This window comes from Rana temporaria, chromosome 3 (genome assembly GCF_905171775.1).
Source record: "Rana temporaria chromosome 3, aRanTem1.1, whole genome shotgun sequence".
Taxonomy (NCBI): Eukaryota; Metazoa; Chordata; class Amphibia; order Anura; family Ranidae; genus Rana; species Rana temporaria.
This window is the reverse complement of record NC_053491.1, coordinates 237713405-237734985: the sequence shown is the minus strand read 5'-3', so window position 1 is coordinate 237734985 and position 21581 is coordinate 237713405. Positions and strand designations below refer to the sequence as shown.

At 42.7% G+C, this 21581-nt stretch overlaps 1 protein-coding gene across 3 annotated transcripts in view; it reads left to right on the top strand.

The window, feature by feature from the left end:
* The window catches only part of HTR4 (5-hydroxytryptamine receptor 4), a 609312-nt gene that overhangs the window by 523916 nt on the left and 63815 nt on the right, over positions 1–21581 (top strand). The window contains exon 7 of one of the 3 annotated variants that reach the window (XM_040344505.1): positions 15211–15287. The exons of the other annotated variants lie outside the window; for them this stretch is intronic. Coding sequence (XP_040200439.1) covers positions 15211–15271 — 61 coding nt within the window. The 3' untranslated portion in view covers positions 15272–15287. The remainder of the gene's footprint in view (positions 1–15210; positions 15288–21581) is intronic. 3 annotated transcript variants of the gene reach the window in all.

Below are 21581 nucleotides of genomic sequence, written 5' to 3'. Positions count from 1 at the left end.
TCACTGTACTTGCATGGCTTTCTTCCAAGACATGCTGGCAGGTTAATTGGTTCGGGCCAGATCCAGAGAAAATTACATCCGCGCAGCGTATCAGAGATACGCTATGCCGCCGTACCTTACCTGGCGGAATTTCGAATCCTCAACGATTTTGCGCCGTAAGTTACGGCGGCGTAGTGTATTTCTGGCGGCGGAATTCAAATCGGCGATTTGGGGGCGTGATTTATTTAAATGAAGCGTGTCCCCGCGCCAAATGAACTGCGCATGCGTCGTCCCGAAATTTCCCACCGTGCATTGCCTTAAATGACGTCGCTAGGACGTCATTTTTTTAACTTAGACGTGAGTTACGTCCATCCCTATTCACGGATGACATACACAAAAAAAAAAATTCTAATTTCGACGTGGGAACGACGGCCATACTTAACATGGCAAGTCTATCTATACGCCGCAAAATACCAGCTTCAACTATACGCCGGAAAAAGCAGACTACAGACGACGTTAGAAAATGCGACGGCTGCGCGTACGTTCGTGGATCATCGTAAATTGCTAATTTGCATACCCGACGCGGAAAACGACGCAAACTCCATTCGAAGTATTGCACCTAAGATCCGAAGGCGTACGAAGCCGTACGCCTGTCGGATCTTACCCAGATGCCGTTGTATCTTGGTTTGAGTATTCAAACTAAAGATACGACGCAGGAAATTTGAAAGTACGCCGGCGTATCAGTAGATACGCCGGCGTACTTGCTCTGTGGATCTGCCCATTCCTGTCTAAACTGGCCCTAGTATTTGTAAATTAGGGACCTTAGATTGTACACTCCTTGAAGGCAGGGCTGATTTGAATGTACAATATGTAAAACACTGCATAAATTAGCAGCACCTGTAACAAATAGGGCAGCAAAACAAGACAGTGCCAAAGTACATTTATCATTTATTTTTTGACTATTCACTTTTTATTTTATTGTATAGACAGAAATATACACAACCATATAATCTCTTACCATTTATGATCTCAACATTTGTGCAAGCCTGGCAAATGCAACATGTAAAATAGCCCTAAGAAAATTTGACCATTAGTGTTAACATTCAGAAAATAGTCAAATGCCCTGTACACACGATCGGTTCGTCTGATGAAAACGGTTCGATGGGCCCCATTGTTTTTTTTTCCCATCGGTGAAAAAAAATAGAACCTGTTTTTAAATTTTCTGATGGTTAAAAAAACGATAAAAAAAAAAACGATCGTCTGTGAGGAAATCCATTGGTCAAAAATCCATGCATGCTCATAATCAAGTCGACGCATGCTCGGAAGCATTGAACTTCATTTTTCTCAGCACGTCGTTGTGTTTTACGTCACCAAGTTGGACACGATCGGATTTATAACTGATGGTGTGTAGGCAAGACTGATGAAAGTCAGCTTCATCGGATATCTGATGAAAAAATCCATCGGTCCGTTTTCATCGGATGAACCGATCGTGTGTACGTGGCATAACACTATAGGTGAGTAACATTTGACCAGCAGGGGAAATACCGTAGGAGACGTTTGCGCTGTGTACATTCTATGGAGATTTCTGTGTGAACAGTCAAACAAATGGGTGTTCAGCCAAGTGAACCTCCAGCTGCAGTGTGATGTGAAACATTTAGCAGTGACATTATTACCACTGCTAAATGGACAGCTTCCTCCCGGTTATTAGGGAGCCAGAACATGCTGGCATCTTAACAACTAGTGAGTCATCCCTGCCCAGCACATTCAGCTGTCAGCTGGGAATTTCCTTACTGACAGGTGAATGTAAAGAAACAATAGGGATAGAATAGATAAAAAAAAAAAACAACCAGTGTGGGGGCCCCCAAAAACACATACCAGGTCTTTTAGGTCTGGTATGGCTCGAGGCTACGTGAAAAAATGGCATTGGTCCCCCCAAATTCCATGCTTGATTCTGTTATGGATTTAAGGGGGAACCCCACACAAAAAATAACACAAAACAAGGTGAGTTCCTGCCCAAATTCCATATCAGAACCTTATCCCAGCATGCGCACTCCACCCTGAACCCTACTTGGCCACATGGCCAAACTGAAAAGATTAGTATGCTCATCAGAAGTATTTACAGTGCAGTTTATAGACGTACCCCAGGTTTTAGTTATCCTGAGAGCGGGTACACTGAGCCAAGTGTTTCCTTGTTGGAGGAAGTTCCCATAATTTCCTGTCTCAAGATGAAGTCAGGGGAGTTTTCCCCAAGTCACCAAATGCTGTAAATGTTCCTAGTTGTGTAAAGAATAACTTTAAAGCAGTAGTAAACTCATTAAAAAAATTGCCCTCCTGCAAGGGAATGTTATAATGTGCTAGTATCCATTACATAATAGCACAATATGGGAAACTTACCTTAAAACAAAGCCCTCTAGTGGCCTCACTGACAGGGCTTCCATCTTCATTCTGTCTTCCTTCCGGGTTGGTGGACTCTGGTCCTTTAAATGAATGTGCCGCGATGACACACTCCCAACCAATTGAGTTTACTCCCACTTTAACTACAGTTTGGCCTTTCAAACATACGGTATTTCTATTTTCTACTTCAGGGCAAAGTAACAGATTCTCTTTGGAGCTGGAAAAGTTCATGTTCAATCATTTTTGTGCACTTACTACTCCTTTCTTTGCTAGGAGCCCCCAAGAAACTTGCTATGTATGTTTAGACCTAGCATTGGATCAGATTTTACACTAGGCTAAAGTCTGCTTTAGACCAACAGTGTAACTTTGCCCTGAATTGGTTTAAATGAAACAAAAGTCCTTTAAATAAAAAACCCTCACCCCTCTAAGTGAAGCCCATTTGGAAAAATACTTACCTCGACAGAATCCATCAAGAAACTTGGTGGCAGAGCTTTTTTGCCAAGGAAACCGGTCGTGTGTATGTTTTTCATCAAGGAAACTGTCGAGGAACTTGACGAGGAAAAAAGAGAACAAGTTCTCTTTTTCCTCGACGGGAGTCTCAATTTCCTCGTCGTGTTCCTCATCGGGCTGGTTTTCGACAAGAAACACGATCGTGTGTATGCTAAGAAACCCGCGCATGCTCAGAATAAAGTATGAGACGGAGCGCACCTTCGGTAAAAGTAACGTTTGTAATGGAGATAGCACATTTGTCACGCTGTAACAGACTGAAAAGTGCAAATCGTCTCTTACTAAACTTCTACTTAACACGTAGTAACATGAGATTAGCAAAAGCAGCCCCAAGGGTTGTGCCAGTGGAATCGAACTTCCCCTGCCATTGTATGTGTTGTACGTCACCGCGTTTGAGAATGAGGAGATTTTGTCTTGACCGTGTGTACGCAAAGCAAGCTTGTCGAGTTCCTCAACAAGCCTAACAAGGAACTCGTAGAGGAAAACGATGTGTCTTTTCCAATGAGTTCCTCGGTCGTGTGTACGAGGCCTGACTCTCTTGTTATTAGATCTTCACTGTTCAGCCCTGCTGCTGCACAGCCTTTTTCAATGAAAATGTTCCAACTGTCTCCCATTCCCACTACCCAAGTTTGTAGCAGTCTGATTTATTTATATGGATGAGCCATACTCTCTGAGGCCCCCAGGGCATCTAGGCAAATATAGCCTATCAACAGAAATTATTGGGACCATGGCCCACATGCGCAATAAGGAGGAGGGTCAGCAGAGATGTTTTCATTGGAAAGGCTGTGTAGTGCAGGAAACATCAGAATAGTGGGGTGGAAGGCAGGCTAAACTTAGGGGGGATGAGATTTACTTAGACAGTTGTACTAAAAGTACAATTGTACTTTAAACTTAGTAAATTGCTACAGGGAATCTACATGGTTAAGGAGTAGAACAAGGGGTAAGGAAATGTGTATTTTGTTTACAATGTGAGGGTGTGTACCTTGTAAGATTGTGGAAGAACCTGAAACAGTAAATGAAGAGAATAATACATTTTCAGATTATATACTTGCCCTCAAATTTGAGTGTATTGCGCTCTCTGAAGGTACAAGATGTGGTGAGTGACAAACAGAGTATAGAGGTAAACTATAGGAAAAAGCAGAGGTGTCGTATATGTGTATGTGGAGCCCAAGATGATAAGGATGTCCTCTTGCATTATTCCTGCCCAAGCCCCCATGGCAGGGCAGTCTTAATGAGCGGGCACACCTGGGCAGATCCCAGGGGCCCCAGCTGCATGAAGGGCCCTGCACTTCCCCTGTCCCTTTGCAGCTTTGTTTGTAAGTAACATGTACTACTTTTTCAAGTCAACCGGGTCAGCAGGAGCATCAGCAATGCGGGGAAGGCTGCCTGTAACACTCATTTAATCAAGTTAGGCTGAGACCTTCAATATCTCCTGAGGCAGCTAAAGTTTGTGGGCGGAGCCAGGTGTGTGGCTGCCTCCTCCACTCCTCCTAAAGACTTATTCACTCAAGGGAGTAGGAGAGCGCTCAGAGCACAGCAGCCCGGGAGTGTTTGCATTGAGCAATGATGTAAGTGACTGAGCACATGTCACTGCATAAAGCATTACCTTCCAATATTTCACCCTATACTGTCCAAACCTAGCTCTGTACTGCCCTATACTTTCCTAACTTACCTCTGTACTGCCCTATACTGTACAAACATACCTCTGTACTGCCCTATACTGTATTAACCTACCTCTATACTGCCCTATACTGTCCAAACCTACCTCTGTACTGCCCTATATTGTCCAAACCTACCTCTGTACTGCCCTATACTGTCCAAACCTACCTCTGTACTGCCCTATACTGTGCAAACCTACCTCTGTACTGCCCTATTCTGTCCAAACCTACCTCTGTACTGCCCTATTCTGTCCAAACCTACCTCTGTACTGCCCTATACTGTCTTAACCTACCTCTGTACTGCCCTATACTGTCCAAACCTACCTCTGTACTGCCCTATACTGTCATAACCTACCTCTGTACTGCCCTACACTATCCAAACCTACCTCTGTACTACTCTACACTATCCAAACCTACCACTTTACAGCCCCATACTACCCTAACCTGCCACTATCCTGCCCTATACTACCCAAACCTGACACTATACATTACTACACCATATTCTGTACCCTGCTGACCTCCCCTCTACTGTGTCCTCCAACCCCCCTGTATTGTGCCTTCCTGCCCCCCGTACTGTGTACAGTCATACATAAATACAGGCCGCTAAATGGCTGGGAGATGCATTTATGACAGGGGGGCTATGTGTACAGGGAGGGGGATAGTTTCAAAAAGGATTAGGAGCAGTGTGTACAGGGAAAAGGAGTCAGTGTATACAGGGGGGCAGTGTATATGGGGGGGTGGGCAGTGTGTATAGGGGGTGAATTTAATTTGGGATAATTCCCTGGTTTTCTCTATTTGTTTGTAATCAAAGCCACGCCCAAAATGTAGCATTATTTAGCCACACCCACTCCTTGTCACCGCACGCATAGTGCACCGCAGGTGACCTCCCTGGTAGGGGCCATAGTGCATCACTTTGCCCAGGGGCCCATTATGTTATTAAGATGGCCCTGCCCATGGAAGTTGAGAAATTGTCTGTAAGGGCAGTGGAAAAATTTAAGTGCCAGGGTTCTGAAACCGAAAAATTGGGAGCATTGGTTTCAGTAAAGCAGAAGTACAGCTGGTAGTACACCGAGGATACACCAAGTTCAGTTATGAGCGATGTTGGGTAACAAGCCAGGAACCAAACAAAAAGGTACCAAATGGTAGGCATAATTAAGGTCAGGAATAAGCAGATTTTAGCAACGTGGCCTGAGGTTAGTAAAGGAAATAAGCAGCACTCATAAGCAGACAAAAACAAGTCACAAGTTTCAGACTGAAAGACTATTCAGCAATGGTCCTATGGAGAACACATCAAGTTAGGCTTCAATGCCAGCAAATGTGCACACTTATGTGTGTTATCCTGATGGCTAGCAAAATGTTTCTGACAAGAGGCTTTTAATAATGTGAGAAAGTGACTATGGAGGAGATGAGGAGAATGTCATATGCAGAATTAAGGTCATGCTTGGGATAGTATCTAGGAATGAGCAAGGGACTCTATGGTTGGAATTAAGCTTTGTCGGAAAGATAAATGTTTTCTTCATGTAAGTGACAGTCAGCGAAGGGACTTCCAGGGCAGGGTTCAGAATAAACTGGGGTGGAGCTAGGCTAGGGTGCCCACGTGTCCCGGATTGCTTGGGACCTTCCCGCAATTAGCAGATCGATCCCGGGCACCCCCATTGCGGGACAATACAGCGTCCCGGGCCGGATAGAAACTGATGCCAGGCAGCCGTTCGCGATTTTCTACCGTCATCCGGCCAGGCCAGCCCAGTAGTGTAGCGTGGGGGTGGGCAGCCAGTGCTCTTTCCCCTGCGAGTAAGCTCAAATTTAAACCTGTCCTCTGCCTCTGTGCTGCTATGAATGTTATTGCTGTCCCATCCCAATAGTGACTTCCTCCAGCAGCCCCTATTATCACTGTGCACGATCAATAAAGCAGACTCCAGTCCTCAGCAACTGCACCTCCCCCCCGCCCAGGGACTCCAGTGGTCTGGTCCAGCCTGTCCTGTCCCCCATGATGCCTCAGGTGCTTGCCTTGTGTGAGTGGGAGGGGCGGTGCTCGGTGCTCAGTGCAGACGAGCGTGTGGAGAGTGCTGGTGGAGTTCTTGGCCTGCAGGGGAGGAGTGCTTCCTCTGAAGTGATCCATCTCACAGTGTCCCTTTCTCATGGCTCAGTTATGTCACTCTCAAGAAGGGACCCTGCGAATCTGCAATACAAAAAAAAATCATGTCCTGAGGAAGGGCTTCTGCGTGTAACTTCCTCTGGAGCGACTGGGGGAGACAGCAGTCATCTATGGATGATCTTCATGGATGGAGGCCTGAAGTGGTGAGTGAAATCCACCGATCTACCTTGCGTTTGTGTGGGGAAGTAGTCAGTAGTGCGAGTACTGCAAGAAGGAGTGTAGTGGTCAAGGGGGGTCAGTGTAGTGGACAGGTCATTTTAGGGGTCAGGTCAGTGTAGTGGGCAGGTAGGTCATTTTAGAGGTCAGTGTAGTGGGCAGGTAGGTCAGTGTAGGGGGCAGGCAGGTCAGTGTAGGGGGCAGGTAGGTCAGCTGCCTCTCAAAGTGACTGAACCCGCCACTTTCACCTTCCCTGGGCTCTGGTGTGTCAGACTTGTGGCAGGCTATGGGTGGCAAATGGCACTGCATCTGGTGGCAAGTGACACACTGCATATGGTGGCACACTGCATCTGGTGGCAAGTGACACACTGCATATGGTGGCACGCTGCATCTGGTGGCAAGTGACACACTGCATATGGTGGCACGCTGCATTAGGGTGTGCATCCCAAAGCTCAAACACACATGCATGTGTGTATGTATATTGACGGTGTCAGTAGGGTAGAGGTTGGTGTTGGTAGAGCAGTGGACGGTATCATAATTTTTTCATTTTTATTTTGTTTTTTATTATTTTTACTGAATTTTTTATTCATTTTTTATTTTTTTTAGGAGCATCATTAGAGGACTTCAGTGAAATACCAGGGGTCCAAACAGGGGGATTCTGCGGCACACAGGGTGATTAGGGTGAGCCTGGCGCACCCTGTGTGCACGCCTATGATCCTGACACCATATCAAGCATGGTGTTGGGATGATATGAGTGCTAAAACCAGCCAAAACCAGCCATTCACCTGTTCGGTCCTTGGCAAAATTGTCCCTGAATGGCAGTTTGGAAATCTGGTCACCCTAAGCTAGGCTGGTAGACCACAGAGGACCATTAAATAGCTAAGCCACTGTATGATGAGAACATGAAGTAGAATTTTGATTATATTATTATGTATGAGTAGAGGATGGATGCTTGCTTATGTTTTCAAGTTGGGGGGGGGGGGCATTTAAATCTCAGTCTAACATGATGCAGAATCCCTCACATAAAATTACACAATTCTCTTTGCTGCAAAACAACAAGAACAAAAGGAGTTATTGTACTGGATTTTAGATAGTGTTGTCAATATTAAACACACAGTTTAGATGAAATCACGAGCAACCTCTGTTTAAGGTTATTATATATACACCATACTAATAGCACTGGAGTGGGATTTTGGGTTGGATCCACAGGGCACAAGTTCATTTTCGTTTTTCCTAATAGCTGCTTGTTTAAATTTTGTAGTAATTGTGTGGCACTGGTAATTACATGTGGCTGTATCCAAGTTACAACAATAACAACCTTCTGACCAAATGAGCTTTGTGTATGGGACAAAGCCATGAAATGGTTTGGCTGGGGCGGAATGTTTGCTTACAAAGTCTGTAAAATGTGAGCATGGATGGGTACTCAGCAATTGGATCTGTGACTAATCTTTTTCTCTGCATATTTTTTTCTACTGTTTGTTTGCTGTTTCAATGATGGGATTTGGGCAATGAAATATCATGCGTTTCATGCCAAAGCTGGAAGCTTATGTTGGAAGGGATGCTGAGAAATCATTAAAAAGACTACAGTCAGAAAAAAAAATCTCATACATAAAAACATGAACCGCAAACATTTAATTTGTGTCTCAGAAGTCTTTTGAACATTCTGTAGCATTTGCAGCAGTAAAATGCCAGGTAAGTGAAAACGGCCTATACACATGAGCACTTAAAGAAGTATCAAAAAAGCTTGCCTGGGTTTTGGCAAGTAGATGCAGGGCCGGGACAAGGGGTAGGCAGAAGAGGTGGTTGCCCTGGGCACTGTGGTATCGTGTGAGGTGGGGGGCACCACAAAGAGATTGGAGGGGGGGATTTGTTTTGGGTGGGAGGGATTTGGGGGGGTGGCTAGGGGTAAGAATTGTTCTAGGAGGGTAAATAATCAGAGGTGTGCTGGGAGTGGTGATTTGGGGGGATTTGTGTTGGGAGGGAAGATGGGTGAATGGGTTTTGTGCTAGAAAAGGTAATATCTGTGCTAGGAGGAGGGGGGGGGGGTTGTGCTGGGGGAATGGGGGGCAAAGATTTATGCCACGAGGCAGGATTTCAGCAGGGTAATGGATTTGTAATGGGAGGAAGGGGGATTTATGCATAGGTGGGTTAGTGCTCGTTTTTTTTTGGAAGGACGGGATTTTTGCTGACACATAATCATACATCTTGGGGGGGGGGGCGCAATTTGGCATGTTTGCCCTGGGCTTTAGATGACCTTGTCCCAGCACTGAGTGGATGCATGTTGTGGTCATCAGTACATTAAGCAATCATGAAAGCCGAAGAAAGGAGGTTCCCTAGTGGGTTGTAAAGTGAACACTTGCTGTACTTTTGAGAAGTATTTAGCACATTTAAAAAGCCATTGAGCGGACTTCTCTGGGCATTCAGCAAGCAGTTAAGAATATGTTTACAGAGATGTCATAACAACTTTCCAGAGAAAGCTGCTTCTATATACATGTGGCTGTGTGTTTTTATAATTGTTTAATTTTAACAATTTTTACATTTTAATATAAAAAAAAATTTAATCCAATTTCAGGTTACTATTGTTTACTAAGTAGCTCTCATGGCAGTACTCGCCTCCACTCTCGCCCTATCCCCATAGTAAAGCCTCTTCACCACTACATCTCCTCACTCTTCTGGATCTTCAGGATCCAGCCACATTTACCTGGAAGACTGATGAAATGCTTGAGAGTACAGGGCATTATATACCAGCCCCCTGAGGGTCTTTCAGCATGGGTCTTTGTCAAAAAGTGTAATGATACAGAGTGACTTTGATATTATCAAATCACTGCCACTTTTTGCATCATTAAGGATTGCCCAATTCTGGAAAAGAGTCAAAGAGAAAGAAGACTCTGCATTTCACCTGACCAGGGATCAGAAAAGGAATAAACCTCCTCTGCCTTGGAGGTGTCCAAGTGGTGGTGGTCATGGGGGTGTGGCATGCAAGATGCAGAGCCCAGAGTTTATATATATATATATATATATTAATCTTTCTTTATATTGTAGCACTACCCCCATAGGAGCTGCTAGTTGTTGTTTTTTTGGGTCTGCCGCTACCCCACTGTTCACCATCAGCTCCAGGGGTTACATTGGAGAGTTATCCACAAATGTCTGCACCAAACACTCAGTCTCTTTTTCCCAATGCTTTTATTAACAACTTCAAGTAGAGGGATGGAGGGTTAGGGAGATTCAGATACCTTGCTTTGTGGATCACGGGGACTCTCTTGAATCCAGAGGACAAACATTTGCCACACTAGATCTAGCAACCACCGGATAGGCCTCTCTCACTGACCTAGCAGCCGATGCGTGGCTCGGTCAAAGTCTCTGCCACAGACTTGATGAATATGGTAAAGTCATTGTACAATTCTCTGCCACAGAACTGTCCAACCGAATAATCCCTTGTAAAGTTAAACAACAGCTACACAGTATCCATTTCTTTCAGCCATCCGGCGATACTGTGAAGCAGGATGCATCCTCCAATTGAGTTTACAGGCTCTTCCTGAGATACCAGCCTTTTTGCTCGGTCCTCTCTGGCAAAAGTCCTCCCCTGGTTCCTCCAATTGCTCGGCCTCTCCCCACAGGCAAGACAGCACAGGACCACCCCTGGATCAGTAGGTCCCAGAATTCCTGTGCCTACATTCAGTAACGAAGCCTCGGACCAGCAGGCCCCGAGGTAGAAGAACTGCCACGACACACCTTAGGCCAGGAGGGCCATCAGGTCAGAGCGCCCCAATAATCCAGTGTCTGTACCTTAAGTACCCTCTCCCAGAATACCCAGCGACAGGAACACTCCCACTGGGTTTTCTCTGGGGAGAAAGCACTCAATACACCCAGCATGCTGTATTTTCAACATTGACCCAAAAATTACAGCGACACCCAGGGTCAAGTGGAAAAATTACACAGCGCAGCTGAACTGACACAGAAACCAGCATTTAACATAATCATTCTGGGCTAACTACAGCTCAGATAACACTAAATTTAAATATAGCGCCTACTCAATAGGAGCAGGGCGCTACAATATAAAATTATTTTCATCTTTTACACACCAGAAAAAAATTCAAATGCTTTCAACAATGAGGGGAGGTGAAAAGGGATGTTAATGGATGCAAAACCCTTTTTGCAGTCTTTATGCAGGTCTATTGGTGTCATGTTTCAGACACGTCTGGATAGGGTAGGTAGGTGTCCAGAATGCATATATACTTCAGGAGAGATTCCGAAAAAAAATCTGAATATCTTCTGAGTAAAGTATCTCTAGTGCATGAGATACCGAAGACAAGATCTGTATGCACTAATGAAAATAATATTCCACAATATTGCACAACTAGATAATGGCCATAGCTGTGCAAAGGTACAAAAAAAATTAAATCAAAACCTTAAGATGTATACAGGGAAGAAAGTCTATCTTTCAGTTAGTTAAATTTCTCATCCAGTTATTGCTGTAATGTGCCAGTGCAGTGCACATTATGGCCAACTTAACCTCTAAGGTGCCCTCCTCCAGTGATGCTATGTCTGTGTTACTCCTTGGCTCTTCTTCGCTGCCACTAATGATGTAACCCCTTTACATGTGCACTTGAGTTACATTGTTCCAGCACCCAGGTCCATTCTGAACCACCACTGCAGGTAGTGTATAGGGATGAGCCGAACACCCCCCTGTTCGGTTCGCACCAGAACTTGCGAACACATGTTCGTGTGAACTTTAGAACCCTATTAAAGTCTATGGGACTCGAACGTTTGAAATCTAAAGTGCTAATTTAAAGGCTAATATGCAAGTTATTGTTCTAAAAAGTGTTTGGGGACCCGGGTCCTGTCCCAGGGGACATGTATCAATGCAAATTTTTTTTTTTTAAATGGCTGTTTTTTCGGGAGCAGTGATTTTAATAATGCTAAAAGTAAAACAATTAAAGTTATATATTCCTTTAAATTTCGTACCTAGGGGGGGTGTTAAGTTAGCATGCGAAATATTGCATGTTTCCCGTACTTAGAACTGTCTCTGCACAAAGTGTCATTTCTGAAAGAAAAAAATACATTTAAAACTGATTTGCGGCTATAATGAATTGTCGGCTCTGGTAATTCAGAGCGAATTCATTCATAAAAAAATAAATAGCGTGGGGGTCCCCCCAAATTCAATTACCAGGCCCTTCAGGTCTGGAATGGATATTAAGAGGAACCCCGCCGTCAATTTAAAAAAAAAATGACGTGGGGTTCCCCCCAAATATCCATTCCAGACCCTTCAGGTCTGGCGTGGACTTTAAGGGGAACTCCACCCCAAAAAAATGGTTCCCCCGTCAGAGGGTGTGGGGTCACGTGATGCAAGGGGGAAGACTGGGCTTTCCCAGTGACGTAGCAGAGGGTGCGTCAGAGGGTGCAGGGTGACGTGACAGGTGGCCCTGCCTGCCCTATATAAGAAATGTCAAAGATCCAACCGCGTCATTCCGCTGGGCTGTGTCCGGTGGAGAGAGGCGGCCTCCAATGCTGTGCTCTGGATGCCGGAAGATCTTCTCATCGCTGGACCGGAGAGGAGATCCCCTGTCACTGGATACAGACAATGTTGGAGCAGGGAGCCGGGACGAGTGAATTACCACCGCTGGATTTGTTTTCTTTTTTTATTATTAATAAAGGACTTTATTCTACGGTGTGTGTGTGTGTGTGTTTTTTCCAACTTTTTACACAATGTACCCCATTACCAATTCACATGGGGGGGCAGGTTCTGGGGGTCCCCTTTAGTAAAGGGGTCTTCCAGACTCTGATAAGCCTCCCGCCCACAGACCCTCACAACCACCGGGCAAGGGTTGTGGGGATGAGGCCCTTGTCCCCATCAACATGAGGAAATCCTCCCCATGTTGAGGGCATGTGGCCTGGTACGGTTCAGGAGAGGGGGGGGGGCGTTTTCATCAGACGAACCGATCGTGTGTGGGCCCCATCGTTTTTTTATCCATCGGTGAAAAAACTAGGAACTTGTTTTAAAATTATCTGATGGTTAAAAAAACGATTGAAAAAAATAATCGTCTGTGGGCATGTCCATCGGTTAAAAATTCATGCATGCTCAGAGTCAAGTTGACGCATGCTTGGAAGCATTGAACTTAATTTTTCTCAGCACGCCGTTGTGTTTTATGTCACTGCGTTCTGACACGATCGTTTTTTTAACTGATGGTGTGTAGGTACGACTGATGAAAGCCAGCTTCCTCGGATATCTGATGAAAAAATCCATCAGTCCGTTTTCATCGGATGAACCGATCGTGTGTACAGGGCATAAGCCTAATTTCGTACCTAAATAATTTTTACTTTGCTTATAGACATTTTTTTTTGGTATACTATGTTATAGGGATCTTAATTATGTTGGATAGAAACATGGTACGTCCCCAAAACAAACAATACTTTGTTGTTTAAAAAATTAAATAGAAAGGGTGTCAACTAAATGGCATTTTTTTTTGAGCCACAACTCTCACAAACTAGATTATGTTAAGATTCGACATCCTTTATTACAAAAATCATAAAGTTAAAAATTCAATGAGAACATTTCTTTAAAACAACCTCTATATGTCATTGGCATATAGAGGTTATTTTAAAGTAATGTTCCCATTGAATTTTTAACTTTATGAATTTTTTTAATAAAGAATAAATAATTTTAACTTAATCTACCTGTATTTTGTGAGAGTTGTGCCTCAAAAATCCTGCCATTTAATTGGCACATTTTCTATGTACTATTTAATAAATGCCATGCTCATTTGTTTCATTGTAAGCTAATATATGACCACAAATTATAAAAATATATATATTTTTTGTACTGGGAAATCATAACTGACAATATTAATCTACAGATTTAGGGCTTTTTTTGTCACCTGGAATTGCTTAAAAAAAATGTTTCTATTAAATATGTGTTCCTGTTGAATTTGGCTTCTCTAATGAAGCCAAATCAGTAATGAATAGGTTAATATTGGCTTATTTGTGTCACTCAAGCAAGCTGGCAGGAAGGATAGAAACAGATTATCAACCTGGAGCAGCAGGTAGCAGAGATTTCATTTTTGTTTGCATGTAATGGATTTCATGTACGTCACTAAGACTGCTGTTATCTGATGCATCAGGTCCATTGTTGTTAATACAAATCTATCCTTGTCCCTTGTTCCTCTCTCTGTATCACAGAGCCTTTAAAAATATTTCACTGACCACAATGTCCTATTCACTATCCAAGTATAATGCAAAGATTTCTTGGATCTGAATAAACCCATCCGACCTATTTGTATACAATAAAGACTATCGATCACTGCTTAAAAATGTCCCTTTTCTTTGACTTGAATAACAATGTATTACAAAATGCTTGAATAATGATACTTTGTATTGTTACTTGTTGGACATGTTCACATTTTGATACAATCTTTTGCAATTACCGCTACACAGCTGGCATTAAAGTGCTACTCTATAAAAGTGGTTTATTGTGCTCTAAATGGTTATGCCAATTGTGACTATAAATTAAAGTTTTCAGAAATGGTTTAAGTAGTTCTTTAGGGATAAGGTTACAATTGAGGTCCTGCTGTATTTCTAATGTGTTCACTGTGCTATCTCCATCATTATCTACATAAAAAAAGCTAAAAGAAGACCCACTTAGGAAGTAAGATCTTTATATTAGTTATGCCACGTACACACGATCGGTTAAACCGATGAGAATGGTCTGATGGACCGTTTTCATCGGTCAAAACCGATCGTGTGTGGGCGCCATCGGTTATTTAACCATCGGTTAAAAAAAAGCCAACTTGTTTTAAATTTAACCAATGGATTCCTAACCGATAGAACAAAACCGATCATTAGTAGGCACGGTTAAAAATCCATGCATACTCAGAATCAAGTCGACGCATGCTTGGAAGCATTGAACTTCGTTTTTTTCAGCACGTCGTTGTGTTTTACGTCACCGCGTTCTGACACGATTGTTTTTTTAACTGATGGTGTGTAGGCGCGACGGACCATCAGTCAGCTTTATTGGTTAACCAATGAAAACGGTCCATCGGTCCGTTCTCATCGGATGGACTGATCGTGTGTACGTGTATTCATGTAGGTGACTCCAATGAAATCTCCTATTCCAACAGTGACCCTTATGTGATTAATAGTCATTTCTGTTGATCTAAGCTAGCAGAATAAACTGAAAAAAAAAGCTATGGGTTGGAAATAGATTTAGGGCACAGCATAGGAAATGAACATCAAGCAAAAAGTATGAGTTGTTTGATTTCCCCTTGTAGACTCCCTATTAATGTGTGTCTTTCTTCTTCCCCACCCCCTTTTTGTTTTCACCTGTCTCTCTCCTGCTCCTCTCTATTCCCCTCTCCATATATAAAGTGGCTGTTCCTCTGTCTCCAAGTTCCTCCTGCTCTTCTGCAATAGACCAGTTCCCGTGTGAGTTCTGAACATGCGCTGTAAGTCTTCCTCTTTCACCCTGTTCTTGTTCCTTTGTCTTTAACTATAATTGTTGACAACAGTTGCATGTTTTGTCTGCTTATATTCCTTTACTTTAAATGCATCAATGTTGTCACTCTTCAATACTTTTTATGATTTATGCTAGTATGATAAACCAGGCAAAATTTTGCTGGTCAATGACCGGGCCACTTTTTGCGATTCGGCACTGCGTCGCTTTAACTGACAATTGTGCGGTCGTGCGACGTGGCTTCCAAACAAACAAACAAAATTGGCGTCCTTTTTTTCCCACAAATAGAGCTTTCTTTTGGTGGTATTTGATCACCTCTGCGGTTTTTATTTTTTGCACTATAAACAAAAATAGAGCGACAATTTTCAAACAAAATGAATATTTTTTACTTTTTGCTATAATAAATATCCCCCAAAAATATATATATATAAAAATTGTTTTCCTCAGTTTTGGCCAATACGTATTCTTTTACATATTTTTCATTAAAAAAATCGCAATAAGCGTTTATTGATTGGTTTGCACAAAAATTATAGCATCTACAAAATAGGGGATAGTTTTATGGCATTTTTATTAATATTATGTCGGACACTTTTGACACGTTTGGGACCATTGGCATTTTTATAGCGATCAGTGCTATAAAAATGCCACTGGCAGGCAAGGGGGTTAACACTAGGGGGCGAGGAAGGGGTTAATTATGTTCCCTAGGTGTGTTCTAACTGAAGGGGGGTGGGACTGGCTAGGGGAAATGACAGATCGCTGTTCATACATTGTATCATACATTGTATGAACAGACGAACAGTCATTTCCCCCCCTGACAGGACCGTGAGCTGTGTGTTTACACACACAGCTCCCGGTTCTCGCTCTGTAACGAGCGATCTCGGGTGCCCGGCGGTGATCGTGCCCCGCCGGCACCAGGGGCGAGCAGGGAGCGCGCGCACCTCCAGCGGCGCGCACGTGCCCCTAATTGCTGGAATGCAAAATGACGTATAGCTACTTGATTTCGCGCAGCCGAGCCGACCTGCCGCCGTATAAATGCGGCGGCTGGTCGGCTAGTGGTTAAAGCCTTTCCCTGAAGTTCATTAGTAAGCTTTATATCATGTACAACCATAAGTAGACATCTCAATTTAAATATCAAGGATATGAACCATTAGTAGTATCAGAAGTATTTTATTTATGTTAATAAACTTTATTTATAAGCATAAGAGTATAGGTTCAGAAATGAAAATTATTTTGACTTGGTTGTTACCTGAATTTTTTTTGTAAAACTGAGTTTTGATAGGGGTGGATAAAATGCTATTTTATTGAACTGATATTTTGCATAGTGTGAGATAAGTATCCTTACTTGTCCATGTGGTAGGTGGTATTTGGTATTATTTGCATGTATGGGTAATACCCAAGTATGGTAAAATTTGTGATTGGTTTTGAGGGTACTACTGCAAGCATGACTAAATGTTAGCCCTCCTAATAAGTCAGATGATTGGCCATGTTTAGAAAACAATGAATAAGATATACACTGGCAGTAAATCATGGATAGTTTGGATTTAGTTAAAGTCCTGTGTAAAGATAGCTGCCACAGGTAAAGCAGTGTAGGAAGGTGTACTCGTACCGAGTGGTAGCTTTAATTATAATCAATAATACTTTAGAGTTGTAATAGTGGCAAAAGTAACAGCCTGTACTTTCAGAGCTTCAGTGGAGAGAATCGAATGTTGTAGCTTCTGTTCCCCTAACCCAACCTCCATATCAGGTATAAATATTTCTGTTCCTTTCTAAAAGACAATGCATTGGTTAGGGTCTGGAAGCAAATTTACGTTTCCATAAGATGTCTGCACTTCTTCTGAAACACTTCAATATTTACTCAAACATTGTTCAGTTTTTGGTGCTCTTATTCTTTCAAGTTGAATATGTCAGCTTTTCTTTTGAAAGTCCTTGATATCCAAAATTACTACAACCTTGTTATATCCCATTTCACCTGGGTAGGTCTATTTATTTTTTATTTTCATTCTCTTGTTATCGTAGAAAAAAAGAGGTTGGAGCAACCAAAAAATACTGTGTTTGGCTTAGATTCCATCCTAGAATGGGTTTCTTTGTACAAAATCAAAGGTTTATTAATTATTGTACTGCTAAGCAATGGGTACTTCAATGTTTTATTTATTGCAGACAGATATCTGAAGAAAAAGTAGAACATTAGTCTCAGATAAGGTACCGGTACTCCTTATCCATTTTTTCGCAACCATTTTTTTTTAGCAACCTTTAAAGGAAGACAATGCATATTAACAAACAAACTAAACAAGAGATAATGTGCATGTGCTAACTGGACAGACTGGTATGGCCATTGGCCAGACCTGAATGGGTCCTATGAGTCTTGATGGACCTTACCACATGCAATCTTCATGGGGTCCTTTTTATTTAGCTTCCTAGTTTTTGTGTGTCATAGGTTTAGTACATATTGAATATCTTACAACACTGCTAAAGAAATATATTCCTATGCTGTCGGCCAGCAGTGCTCTAATCTATTCCTTGTGTGCGGCAAAGAAAACTGTCAAGAAGCTTTACAGGCACTATGATGTCACTAAGATATATGCCTGACAGAGAACATTAGCAACAGATACGCACAGCATGCTTTGGCAGTCTAGTAGTTCCAGTTTTCATTTCCTAAAGGCGAGTCCAATTTTGGTATTTTCTAGTACAAAAAGATAATCAAATGTAGTTAAAACAACAATTGAATGTAGTAAACATTCTTATTTGCGGCAATGTTATTTATGACTCCGATGTAATTTTCTAAAACCATTCTTTGTGGAAAAAAAAGTAATTGGATTTAAAGTGGTTGTAAACCCACTCCATACTAGCTCAATATGAAAAACTCACCTTAGATTGAAGCCCCAGCTGTGGTCCCCACACACTGCTCCACCGGCGACATCGCTCCTGGAGTTATTTCTGGACATTGCGGGCTCTGGCACTGTAATTGGCCAGAGCCGTGTGGTGATGTCACTCCCACACCTGCGCGTGGAAACGGCCGGTAATGGCACGTCAGCTGAAGCAACGGCACAAACGAGTGGTTGTTTGAGTGCGCATGTGCTGTATACAGACGTAATATCGTCTTGATGTAACCATCCACCCCTGTGGAAGAGCATTATCATGAACTCGAAACGCTTTGGGTTTCTCTATTTGTTACACATGTTTCAATAGAGCATTTTGGTTATTATATCGTGTATTTAAAATTACCGCATTGTCTTCTGTGCATCCTGCAAATTTTGATGTTGTATACACTTATACAACACAATACAAAACATTTTTAACTTTTTCAAATAAAATGTATCTTTATATATATCCTTCTATAATTGATCTATACTTGACCCTTGGTGAAGCAGCAACCCGTTTAAAGTCCCACTTAGAGAAAATAAACTCTTGAGTGATCTATTCTGTAATTCAGGGATGTGGGTTAGCTGACTTCACATGCCAAAAAAGAAACACCACCCATCATAAGCTCATTATGAAAAACTCACCTTAGATCGAAGCCCCCGCTGCAGTCCCTGCACACTGTTCCACCGGAGACATCGCTCCTGGAGTTATTTCTGGGCATCACAGGCTCCGGCACTGTGATTGGCCAGAGCCGTGGTGACATCACTCCCGGTAATGGCACGTCAGCTGAAGCAACGGCACGAACGAGCATGAAGTCGGCACATGCTGATACAGGGGATATCTCCTAAACAGGTTTAGTAGATATCCACGGTAGCCACAGGTAAGCCTTATTATAGGCTTACCTGTAGTAAAAAGTGGATTATTAGGGTTTACAACCACTTTAAGAAACCTATTTTCTACTATTTTGTACGATCTACTATTTTGTACTATTTGAATTTTGATATTTTCACTTTTATATGATTCAATGATACCAAAAATAAATCAAGTTGTATCACGTTTTTTAGTAAGGATCATTAATTGTTGCTAATGGTAACCCCTATCAAGTGATCTTCCCTTAGTTCACTTTCCTTTCCCACTTCTAGATGGTATTTTGGTTACAGCAACATACCCAACAGGGTACATGATCAAATATAGGTAACCTTCTTATCTACCTATATAATTAGCAAACAATTGCTATTTCCCTGCCCCAATATTCCCCCTTTTCTACACTTTAAGAAGTTGCATTATAGAATGTAAGCTCTTACAACTGTAGTGATTATGAAACAAGAATACGTTAAGTTGATAAAAGGGTCGGCTTTCAGTTGTTGTGAAAATGTACTTTGATTCCCCCTTCCAACCATAGACAACTGACTTTGTGGGACAGACTGTCACTGTAGTCTCCAACAACCTCATTCCTGGAACCTTGACCTTACCTCCTATCTCAGTGCCCCAATTCTTCTATCCTTGCCATTACTGCAAAATAAAATAAAGGGGCATGATACAATATGACTTGTGGGGAATAGCCTCCATCTACATTTAAAGTCCCATAGTATTCATTAATTATACTGGACTTCATTCACAAAAGCGGTATCTTACCACATCTGAATATACGGTAAGATACCGCACAGCATTTTCCAAAAAGTTTTTTGGCATTCACTAAAAACGCTACTAAAATACCAGATGACTTATTTTATAAAGTCATGTGGTATTTTAGTAGTGAACACATGCAGTAATTTAACGCCTGACGGTAGCGGGCCTATTTATAACATGAAAAAATAGGCGTTGCTAAAGAGCGGGCAGCCACCGCATCCTTACCAACCGATGAGTCATCAGCTGTCAGTGGAAATCCCTGCTGACAGCTAAAAGTAAAAACAAAAAGCAATTGGCACCAATTAAAAAATCAGGAAAATATGGCGTGGGGTCCCCCCCTCCTATCCATACCTGGCCCTTCGGGTCTGGTTTAAAAAATGGCGTGGGGTCCTCCCAAAATCCATACCAAACCCTTATCCGAGCATGTAGCCTGCCAGGTCAGGAAAGGGAAAGGACGAGCGAGCGCCCTCCTCTTGAACCATACCAAGCCACATGCCCTCAACATGGGGGGTTGCTTTGGGGCACACCCGTGTTGACGGGGACAAGGGCCTCTTTCCCACAACCCTGGCCTGGGTTGTGGGGGTCTGTGGCAGCGGGGTTATCGGAATCTGGAATTCTGCCCCCATGTAAATGAGTAGGGGTACATAGTACCCCTACTCATTCACCAAAAAATAAAAAACAATATCCCACCAGTGTAGAACCATCGTCAATCACGATGCCTAACCGCCGACCCGATAAACGAAAGAAAAGTCTGCTTGCATTGAAGGCTCCCGCTGTGTGCCAGCACCGCTGCCTGACAGTTTTTAAATAATTAAAGGGCAGTCTGATGTGATAAAACTAGTCAACAGAAACCACACCTTTGAACGCCTTTTGGCTATTAACTCTTTAACATGTAAGAAATTCGATAGCAAATGGAAGATATGGACCGAAAAACAACCAACTTGTTTAACTTGTTCTACTTGAATACTTTTGCCTCACCTAACTTTACTGTTATACATTTACAGTCACATGCTGACGTATCGAAGCATACCATTGCGTATTGTGTGTAACTAAATGTCTGAATGTTAAATTTCTGAAAAACTCAATCAAAATGATTGAAGTAAAAAAAAAAACTAAAGGGCAGGGCTACCCTGTGACGTCATCGGGTGAACCCACCCCCTTGTGATGCCATCGACCCAGCATGCCCCTTGGCTGACGATGGTACTACGTACTCCATACTCATTCACATGGGGGCACGGGATCTGGGGGCCCCCTTGTTAACCTCCCTAGCGGTAATTCCGGGGTGAAATTTTAGTACCAAAAGTGGTAACCCCGAGCCACAATTGGGATCGCATTGCAGGATCCAGGCAAAGTTACTTACCTTGTTCCCTGGATCCTGCAATGTCTTCCCGCTGTGTGCGAGCTGTCTCCTCCTCCGCTCGATTCACACAGTGCTCAAGTACCGAGCTCCGTTCCCTGCGAGTGTTGCAACGCACGGGTACAGAGTTCGGCACCAAATTCAAAAAAATAAAAACACAGTATACATACAGTACACTGTAATCTTACAGATTACAGTCCTGTATCAAATTATTTCACATCCCCTTTGTTCCTAGTGGTTTGTCCAGTGCCCTGCATGCAGTTTTACATGATAAATACTTGTCTTTCTGCCTGGAAATTGTCCATAGCAATCAAAAAGTGTCCCTTTATGTCGAAAGTGGTTTTAGACCAGCTAGAAAACAGCGACAATAATTTAGAATCACTTGCAGAATTGAGCGAAAGTGATTTGGCAATTCTACAACTACAGTCTACATTCTACAGT